General features: G+C 43.3%; 1 protein-coding gene across 1 annotated transcript in view; it reads right to left on the bottom strand.

The window, feature by feature from the left end:
• The window catches only part of SLC22A16 (solute carrier family 22 member 16), a 52,497-nt gene that overhangs the window by 281 nt on the left and 41,118 nt on the right, over positions 1-11,098 (bottom strand). The window contains exons 6-7 of the mRNA XM_007940856.1: positions 8,866-8,975; positions 8,276-8,385 (exon numbers count right to left, since the gene is read on the bottom strand). Coding sequence (XP_007939047.1) covers positions 8,276-8,385; positions 8,866-8,975 — 220 coding nt within the window. The remainder of the gene's footprint in view (positions 1-8,275; positions 8,386-8,865; positions 8,976-11,098) is intronic.

The raw sequence follows: 11,098 nt of genomic DNA, 5'->3' as shown, positions 1-11,098 counted from the left end.
TAACAAAAAGTAAATGACACATCAAGAAACAAATGTCCCTTTCAGTGAATAATAATTTCTGAACCTTTTCCAGAAGGCAATAGAACAGAATTGGACAAAACAGTTGTTTTTATTCCTTAGCGAGACCTTTGGCTACTTACTCTGGACTGGGAGATTTTTAACTCATCAACCAGGCTCAACATGATCATTCATTAACTCGTCTATGAACTGCTATGGAGTACCTACTCTATCAATGCCAGCTATTTGAGTCCCCGGGTGGTACCCAAGGGTTGGAGGGTTGAGTCGTCCCAGAAATGCGTCCGAAGAAAGGTCTGACAATCTACTTCCAAAAAGTTAGCCAGGGAAAACCCTACAGAGCATAGTGCTACTCTGAGGTACGTGGGGTCGCCAAGAGGTGACAGCACCTAGTTTTATTGCCTGCATTATTATTCTTCCAGGCACTGTCCTAGGAACTATGGTCAAAGAGAAAAAAGACCTTGTCCCATTTTCCAAGCTCCTTGTAAAGGAGCCCAAGCAACTGAGCTAAGAACTTGGTGGGACTTGGTCATCAGGGCTGTCCCTGCACTCAGTAATTGGTGCCTTATCAGCATCCAATAAATAATGGGGAATGAATAAATGAATATTTCAATGAACCTACAGAATTTAGAGGGAATCAAAACAAAGTCAATGGAAACTCATTGCTATTTGGGAGGGTTAATCTGTTTTCCTATAAAAGTTCAGTATGATTTCTTTACTTTCCAGATTTTGATATATAAAGGCAACCTTTTAGACTGGTACCAAAGTATTTGCTTTTAAAAAACATAAATCACATTAAAAATTAAAGTCTACATATCTAATCTCTGTTATGAAGATGTTGGATCATTTTTAGAACTAAATCTCTATACAGTCTATAAAAATATGACCCACCTTTATGCAATTTAAACTTCTTCAGCAAAATATATGTAGATACTGCCTGGGGAAAGCCCATAAAAATAAAGGCACAGTTTTTCTATAAATCTACGTACTTGCTATTTTTACAGCCTCTGAAAATGAGAAACATGAAATGTATAACGCAACTGTGAAATAATGGGAGGCCGCAGCAGTAACACACATGAGACCTGGGAAGACCACTGTTTCCTTTGTTTTGTAAAACACCGATAACCTAATTCTTAGAAATACATGAGTAAGCTTAACCTAGAGGCAGTAGGGAATTTAAAGTGACCTGCCAAAGGATTTTTAAAGATGTCATCTGGTGTCTCCAGATTCAGGAGATACATTCACTGACCTAGAAAAGCCAGCAGAAAAGGCTTATGTCAGGTTCTGAGAAACACCGACTAAGTATAAAAGCAAATTGAAAAATAAATGGAAGATCCAAGAGGGGACTGGATTTGTGTTTTTAGCTTGGCAGTAAGAGCAACCAGGCAGTACACAAAGTCATAAATCTCCGTCGCCCTCCTCACTACAAGCAGAAGGCCTGGGCTCCTACCTATGTGGCCAGCTCCCTCGATCCCCCCAAAAACCCAATGGAACATCCTAACAGGCCCCACCTTCCACTCCTCCCCTTGCTTCCTAACCAGATGGATCCCTTCGCTCTCTTCTCCTTCCCTGGGTCTCACTCCAGTAACAGTCTTCCCTCCCTCCCTCTCATATGTCTGTGGTGTCAGATTACCCAATAAGCAAAGTAAGCATGGGCTTACTCGTGCTTACTTACTAATCTGTAGTGAACAATTTCACCTGGGTTTCATCACATGCATAAGTAAGCCATGCTTACCTTATTTAGTGGGTAATCTGCCCCTGCATATCTTTTTATCTTTATTTTTTTCCTGCTAGTCATTTGCTTAAAAGTCTGTTTATTTGGTTTTAATAACTTTATAGTAGTTGATTTTCATAACTTTGTCTATTTTCTGTGTGTTTCAGTTTTGTTTTCTTAAAAAAAAAAAAAAAAAACCAACATCTCTTCCATTCCTGTCTTTTCTTTTTTAATGAGCAACACAAAGTGCTAACTAACTCAAAGTTCTTGACCCTCTTATAATCTCCATGCTCAGCTCTGCCTGGATTTTGCCATGTGCTACCTATGTGTCCTTGTAAAATTTACCTAACTTCTCTGTGCCTCAGTTTCCTTATGTATAAAATGGAAATGGTAATAGTACCTGCCTCAAAGGATTATTCAAAGGATTAAATTAAACAATACATTTAAGGCACTTAAAACTGGAACTTCAAATCGGTTCTTCCCAGTCCAGTTATGGCCAATGAAGTGAAACCATAATGGACTCCAATTTGCAAAATGTGGATGTACCCGAATGATAACTGAAATGGGAAAAACTACAGGGTGGTGCCCTGTTAGAAACTTAATCTCCCTCTTAGAAAACAAGGGCAGCGTGTGTGCTGCATCGCAACCAAATCTCTTGACTAGCAAAGGTGGCAACAACGGATCCCCACTCAAAGATGGCAGCAACCATGCCGTGTTTTAATGTCTTGCTCTCTGCAGTCCCAGCAGTACTCCCGTCTCCTGCATCAGGCTCCTGAAAGGGCTCGCTATACCTTTCTCGTGTCTCCCAATCCAAGGCTTCAACTTATGCTTTTTCCTGCTCTGGTTTCAACCAGTGTGTCCACATTTTGCACATTCTGATTGTTCTGCATCAGCCATGAATGAAATTGTTCAAACCAGTTTGAATCCCTGCTTAAAACAGTGCTTGGCCCAAGGTAAGCAGTCAATAAACCAATTCCGGTTGCAGTTGAGTTGATCCCTATTGCTGAAAACCTCGTGTGTGCCCGAGAAGAACTGTGCTCCACAGAGCTTTCAATGGCTGTGATTTGTCAGAAGTAGCTCACCAGGTCTTTCTTTTCAGGCATCTCTCAGTGGACTCAAACCACCAACCTTTAATTTAGCAGCTGAACCCATCAACCACTTGTACCACCCAGGGACTCCAAGCAGTCAATAAATATTAGTTATTATTACTGCTATTGCATCTTTAAAAACAAGTGAATGAGGCCCTGGCTTCAAGCCACACCCACTCTGGCTCTCTCCCTCCTTTCTTTCTCTCAGCAAGCCCTCAGTCCTAGCCATCTATAGTCTGACCCACTCCCACCACCCACAGAGCTGCTCTTCCTAGGCCACAGACTCCCAGCTGCCAAATGCAAAGGACACTTTTCTCTCTTTCCTGGCCACTGTATCCTTTTGCCTTCCTCTCCTCCTCTCCTCCCCTGGGGTCCTAGTCACCACCACCACCTCCCCAACTACTGCTCATTGATCTCCACCATGGACTGGTCCTTCCACCTTCAATGCCATTGTTCCCAGGGTCTGCTCTCCAGTCTCCCTCACTCTTCTCCAATCTTTTCATAAACTGATTCCCAAAACCGTCCTTCCAACTGGGCTGTCCCTGGAGCACCAGACTTGTCAGAACACCTGCCTCCTAAATGCATGCCCTGGCCATTCTCATTATACACAACAGTTAGCCACTGTCCTTCTCCACTTCCTCCTGAGTTTCCTCTCCCTCCTAGAAGGGCTCTGGAACATCCAGTACTCCTCTCCACCACACCCAACTGGCCACAACATCCTGTTGATATGACTTTCCTATCTTGTTCTCTCCAATCTCTTTTAGTTCAAGTATTCTTCAGTCCTAGCCCAAACTATATAGCAGCCTCCTTTGAGACCCTTGCTCATCTTTCCAGACTTATCTCCTGCCTCTCCACAACCCACCCTGGATATTAGCAATTATGTTCCTCTTCACCTCTGAGTCCTCACCTTTCTGTTCCCCCTGGCTGTAATTCCCTTCTATCCTTCTCTGCCTAGCTGATCCTTACTAGTCACTTCAGATACAAATTAAAAGCCTCCTCCTCCAGGAAGCCTCCCCTCTGATCCTAGTCTGGGTTGGTGTTCTTATCTTGTGCTTCTATTAAAACTATCAATAAACAAACAAAAATGTTGCTGTCAAGTCAATTCTGGTTCATGGTGCCCTCATGTGTTACAGAGTAGAACTGTTCCCACAGGGTTTTCTTGACTGCAAATGGTTAGGCACTGTGGCTTAGTGCTAGGGCATCTGACTGCTAACCAGAAGGCTGTGGTTCAAAGCCCCTAGCCACTCCTCAGAAAAGAAGATTGGGCAATCTACTTCCATAGAGATACTGCCTCAGAAACCCAAGGAGGAATTGCCATGAGTCCATTGACTCAATGGCGGTGAGTTTGGTTTTTTACTTATCAAAAGGATGGCAGTCAAACCCACCCAGAGGGTCTTGGAAAACAGGCCTGACAGTCTGTTTTGGGAAGGTCACAGCCTCAAAGACCCTATGGAGCAGTTGTACTCAGCATACGTGGGGTCACCATAAATTAGAGTCAACAGTCTTTACAAAAGGAGATTGCCAGGTCTTTCTTACCCAGTGCTACTGGGTGAGTTTGACCACCAACCTTTAGGTTAACAGTTGACCACAAACCCTTTGCACCATCAAGGAGCCTCAGCCTCAGTCAAACCAAAACCCACTGCCATCAAGTGTGTTCTGACTCCCTCACGGGACTTCCAAGGCTGTAAATCTTTACGGAAGTAGACTGCCTCATCTTTCTCCCACAGAGCAGCTGGTGGGTTCAAACCACAGATGCTTTGGTTAGCAGTCTAATGCCTTAACCACAGCACCACCAGACCTCCTTAGCCTCAGCCTTTCCGCAATATGCCCCTTATTTCAGGGGACTGTGTTGGCTTACTCTTCTGCCTTTCCCACAGACTAGAAGTCCCACAAGGCATACATAGGCTGTTTCTTTCATCTCAGCTTCTTAGCACCCAGCAGGGTAGTTAATGTTACTGTTGTTGCTATGTGCCATCAAGTCGGACTTGACTCATAGTGACCCCTCCTTGGGTTTCCGAGGCAGTATCACTATGGAAGTAGGATTGCCCAACCTTCCTTCCGAGGATTGGCTGGTGGGTTTGAACTATCAGCCTTCTGGTTAGCAGTCAAGTGCCTTATGCACTATGCTACCAGAGCTCCTATGCAGGGTGGTTAAAGCCAACACTAAATAAAGCATTGCTAAATGAGTTTATCTACATTTTGTCTGTCCCTTTGTCATACGATGGTACCTTGTGTGTTGCTGTGATACTGGAAGCTATGCCACTGGTATTTCAAGTACCAACAATGTCCCCCACAGTAGATGAGTGTTGGCAGAGCTTCCAGACAAAGACAAGGAAGAAGGATATGGGGATCCACTTCTGAAAAAAACTGGGCACTAAGAACCTATGAACAACACCAGAATGTTGTTTGATACAGTGCCAGTAAGTAAGCTCCTCAGGTTGGAAGGCATTCAAAAGACTGGGGAAGAGCTGCCTCTTCAAAGCAGAGTCAACCTTCATGACATGGATGGAGATGAGCTTTCAGGACTCTCATTTGTTGATGTGGCACAATTTAAAATGGGAAGAAGTAGCTGCAAACATCCATTAGTAATCAACACTGAATTATTTAGTATGAACCTAGGAAAATTGGAAGTTGTCAAAAATGAAATGGAACCCTTGAAGTTTGATATCCTAGGCATTAGTGAGCTGAAACGGACAGGTATTGACCATTCCGAATCGGGCAATCATATGGTCTACTATGCCATGAATAAAAAATTGAAGAGGAATGGTGTTACGTTCATCATCAAAAAGAACATTTCAAGATCTATCCTGAAGTATAACACTATCAGTGACAGGATAATATCCACATACCTACAAGGAAGACCAGTTAATACAACTATTATTCAAATTTACCCATCAACCACTATTGCCAAAGATGAATAAAATAAAGATTTTCACTGACTTTTGCAGTCTGGAATTTATCAGACATGCAATCAAGATGCATTCATAATTACTAGTGATTGAAATACAAAAGTTGGAAACAAAGAAGAAAGATAAGTAGTTGGAAAATACGGACTTGGTGATAGAATTGATGATGGAGATCACATAATAGAACTTTGAAAAATCAATGATACCTTTTTAAAAAACAACATAAGCGGTGATTATACACATAGGTCTTGCCAGATGAAATACACAGGAATCAAATCTACTCCATCTGTGGAAAAAGACGACGGAGAAGCTCAATAGCTGGAAAATGAATTAAGAAGACCAAAGAAGAGTTGATACATTTGAATTGTGGTGTTGGTGAAGAATGTTGAAGATACCATCGATTGCCAGAAGAACGAAGAAACTGTCTTGGAAGAAGTCCAGCCATAACGCTTCTTAGAAGCAAAGAGCAAGAGATTTCATCTCACATACTTTGGACACATTATTAGGAGGGACTAGTCCCTGGAGAAGGACATCATGCTTGGTAAGCTAGAGGGTCAGAGAAAAAGAGGAAGGCCCTCAGCGAGACGGACCAGCAAAGGAGCTGCAACAGTAGGCTCAAGGATGGCAATGATTGTGAGGATGGTGCGGGATCAGCCAGTGTTTTGTTTTGTTGTACACAGAGTAACTGTGAATTGGAACTGGCTCAATAGCATCTAACACCAACAACAATGGAGACAGACTATGATTGTGAATTATGAAGGGGGACACATTAAATGCCCTGGAACTATGGGATAGGGAGAGGTTGGTTATTGGATCCTGGCTACCTTCTCGAAAGTAGAGCTTAATCTGGGTCTTAAATGATGCACGGAAGTTTGCCAGGGGGAGACGAGAGAGACACACACTCTCTGCCAAGAGGATATTTAGGCAGAAGCAGGGAGGAGAAAAGGGTGTTGTATGTGTGAGAACACATATGAGCTGGAAGGACTGCATGGCTATGAAGTATAGGATGATGCTATGTGAAGACACAAAACAAAACAGGGAAGATGGGCAGAATGCCAAACTAGGAAAGCCTTGAGTATGGGACTGAGTTTGGATTTTACTCTGAAGGTGTTAAGGGTTGTCAAATAAGCTATTCTGCTGGGAGTAGGGCTCAGAGAACAGAAAGAAGCCCTGGAAGGCAGAAAGTGCTGAGGGTTTGACCTGGGGCACTGAAAGCAGGCAGGGAGAGGTGGTTTTGAAGCAGAAGGTGAGAATTTGATGATTAACAGTTTGGGAGAAGAAGGAAAGAACAGGAGGAATAAAAGCTGATGTCAAGTTTCATGCTTGAGGCCAGTGAGTGCCTCGCTGAAATTGAGCCAGGAGGAGGGAATTGGAGCCACTGACTAGTTCTCAATGGAACTGGAAATCTTGTTATCCTTGTAAGACACTGAGGGTGCATATCGATGAGGCCAGTGGACCATGGCTCTACAGTTTGGAAGACAGGTCAGCAGCTGCAAGACGTGTTCCATGCAGGAAGATGAGAAGGGAGCCGAGTATAGAAGGTTGGAGAATGCATCTATTTGCAGAGCAATTGGAGAGAAAAAGCAGAGGCACTGAAGAACAAAAGGGAACAACCCACGGAGAGCAAGAGGAAGCAGCAGGAGAGAGGCTGGGAGAGGAGGCCGAGGGCCGACAGGCCAAGGGCTCCCCTCTAAGTCACTGCTGGGAATTGCGGCACCACTCACCTTCCCCACCCCTTCTATCCTCATGACCAGAAGAAAACCAAACCAACCCAACTCACTGCCATTGAGCCAATTTGACTCATAGCGAACCCTCCCTGGGTTTCCGAAATGGTATCACTATGGAACTAGATTACCCCATCTTTCTTCCGAGGAGTGGCTGGTGGGTTTGAACTGCCAGCCTTCTGGTTAGCTAGCCAAATGATTTAGGCACTATGCCACCAGAGCTCCTCCATGACCAGAAGGATCATACTAAACCCAAGTGTAACAGTGCTTCACCTCTCCATTTCCCAACCTCTCAACTCCTACATGAGGACATCTGCAAACTGAACACAACTGCTCTTCCTCTTCATAATCAAGCAGCAGCTCACTACAAGAGGCAGAGGAAGGGAGGGATAGATCCCTGAATCTCTCCATAAGACTCCACATCTTTCAAAGAACTGTAATTCACCTTGACCACCAGAGGCAAGCACTGGGGATGGGAAGCTGCCTAGGGACCCAGGCTGAGGAAAGCAGGCAAGCCCGGGCCTGGTGATGTGGGCAGGGGCGCTGGGAGAGGACACAGACAGAGCTCCCCTTCTGTCGTTCCGGCTTCGTGATGCGCAGGTGAGAAGAAGCCTGTTTCTGGCAAGCAGACTTGTAATTAACAGCTCACCAGTGGCCGGAAGGCAATCAACAAACAATAACACAGTAACCACCACCCTACTGACTGAACAGTGAGCTGTTCATTTTCCTACTAATCCCCATTATTGAATTATAAATTGGTTCCCAATGAAGTATTGAGTGCAATTGGCTACTCTGCCTCTCTGCTATCTCAGTAAGGCTCTAGTTAACTGATTAACACCTGTGGCATGAAGACCCAAATGCTTGTGAGGTACACGCAGAACGGGGCCACGATGCTTCCCACACGGCACATCATGCTGCCACTTCCCACAGCCAGCGACCTGAAAACAACAACAAAAAACGAACAGTTGCAATGGAGTCTAATCTGAGTCAGGCAACCCCACGTGTGTCAGAGTAGAACTGGGCTCTGGTGGGGTTTTCAGTGGCTGCTGCTTTGGACGTAGATCACCAGGACTTTCTTCCAAAGTGCTGCTGGGTAAACTACTGATATCTAGAACCCGAGTGACACATCCTGAGAAAATGAGCTTCGAATCATACGGAAAGTCAGTGGAAGTCAACTGTATCTGAGATTTAAAATGGTTTGGACAACAGAATGTTACTGCAAAATAATTTTTTTAATGTCATTGCTAATCAGGTACAAGCAAAGCCTTAGAGTCAGAATTAGCATCATCAGGTAACTTTCCCTTATCTCAGAGCTCCAGGTCACTTTGATGGGAAAAAAATACTTATATTCATGGGCCAAGTAAATGACATATAAATGAAAGATTATAGGAAAACAACAAAAAATAAATAGCCCTTACCTTACAATGGTTGGGTACAGCTCTGCTGTATATAGATAAATGAGGCCAAATGCTCCCCCTATGGCAAATTTGCCAGCCATTGCTGCCACCACACCCCAAATATGGTAATCCTGAAAAAAAAATTAGCAAAAAACAGCTTTGTAAGTAATACTTTCAGAAATGAAAACATAAAATCTTTAAATTTATTACTTTAAAATTTCTTCTAAGTCCTCCAGCATTTTTTAGTACCATTATGAGTTTTCTTTTTCTGTTGGAGTTTATTTTGTAAACTCTATTCATATTTTGCAAAAGCTTTTCATCTTTATAAAATTAAGGGGAAAAAAATGATGGAATAACCTTCCTCCAAGAACTCTTGGAGGGTCTGAATTGTGAAATAAGGGAAAAAAATCAAGGTTCCTCAAAAGTTAAACACAGAATTACCATATGACCCAGCGATTCCACTCCTGGGTTTAAGAACTGAAAGCAAGGAGTCAAATAGATATTTGTACATCAATGTTGATTGTAACATTATTCACAAGAGTGAATGGAAACAACCTCCAAGTCCAGCAGAGAAGAATAGTTAAACAAATGTGGTCTGTCCATATACAAGGGAAAATTATATAGCTATAAAGAGAAATGAAGTTCTGATACATGCTACCACATGGATGAATCTTAAAAACACTATGTTAAGGGAAATAAGTCAGACACAAAAGGACAAATATTGTATGATCCCATTTATATAAAATGTCCAGAATATGCAAATCTATATAGACAGAAAGTCGATTAGTGGTTAGCAGGGGCTGAGGGAGGGAGGAATGGGAATTATTGCTTAATGGGTATAGAGTCTCTGTTTGAGGTGATGAGAAAATTTTCAAATAAACAGTGATGATGACTGCACAATACTGTAAATAAAATTAATACCATTGTATGTGCAAATTTTGTTAAAATAACAAATTTATATATATATATACACACACACACATGCATATATATATTCAAACCATGATTTTTTAAAAAAAACAACTTTAAAAAGGAAGGAAAGAACAGGGGAAGGAGGCAGGGAGGGATGGTGTTTTGGTTACGTCGTGCTGCTCCAGCAGAAAATACCACAAATGAGATGGCTCAAACAAACGAATTTATTCTCTTACAATTTTGAAGGCTAGAAGTCTGAGTTCAAAGTGCCATGCTCTAAGGGCTGGGTGATGATCCCTCAACCTTGGGCTTCAGCTCTGCCTCTTGCTCCCGGCCCACTGGAGCTAGAGGCTTCTCTTAACTCAGGCAGCTGCTGGATGCTGAGGCTGACAAACCCAAGGTCTGCATGTAAAAAGGCACAGTCCTAATATTACTAAACAACACAGAAGGCCACTAATTTAAGTCCAGAAGAAGTCCCAAGATCGGCAGGGTATGGCAGGCTGCTGAATAACAACTTGGCTACATGCAGGGTTCAAGCGTGCCAAAAAGCTAGAGACCTATCTCAAAGCTGCTTCTTATATACGACAAGCAGCCCACATCCCTACAGCACCTACTTAGCTGCTCCAGTAGATCCCACCATGGAGTTGATTACCAATCTCACCATGGGGAATAACTACATCCAGCTGCCTAGCCATTCAAAACCAGGCCCAGCCAAGGTGACACACAACCTTAACTACCACAGATGGAAACAGAAAAAGAGAAAAAAGCAGGTGAGTTGGGAAGACTGGCGTGGAATGAAACATGCCCAAACAGTGCTGCTTGCACCAAAAATTGACCCACTCCCTCTGAAATGTGATCCAGCTGAATCAATCAAGGACCTATAAAGACAGATTGTTCCATTTGCTGCAGTAATTAGAAAGTGATAACTGAACGATTGCTGCAAACTTGGGGTGGGCATGAGGCACCCCTCAACAGCAAAACTTCTCATCTCTCCAGCTCAGGTCCTGCTATCCCAATGTGTTTCCCTTCAAAGCTTGGCCCACAAACACCACCCACATTCCATCTTCTCTCTCCTCCCCGATGTTGAGGCTGGATGCTGAGGCTCAGGGCAGCCTTGGCAGTTCCCATGTTGAGAATGTCAGCAGCTCTGTCAGGCATCCTGAGTCTGTGCATGACTCTGTGGAGCTGAGAAGCCCTCACTATTCCCACTGAACCAGGTATACCCACATTAAACTTGATATGAGCAAGAAATAAACTTCTAGTATGTTAAATCACAGACATTTTGGGATATATCTGTTAAAGCAACTTACTGTTGTTATGTGCCGAGTCAGACCTGACTCAT

The sequence above is a fragment of the Orycteropus afer genome, unplaced genomic scaffold (assembly GCF_000298275.1).
Source record: "Orycteropus afer afer isolate SDZICR_OR568_19922 unplaced genomic scaffold, OryAfe1.0 scaffold00072, whole genome shotgun sequence".
Classification (NCBI taxonomy): domain Eukaryota; kingdom Metazoa; phylum Chordata; class Mammalia; order Tubulidentata; family Orycteropodidae; genus Orycteropus; species Orycteropus afer.
The sequence above is the reverse complement of the archived record's forward strand: the minus strand, read 5'-3'. Positions and strand labels throughout refer to the sequence as shown.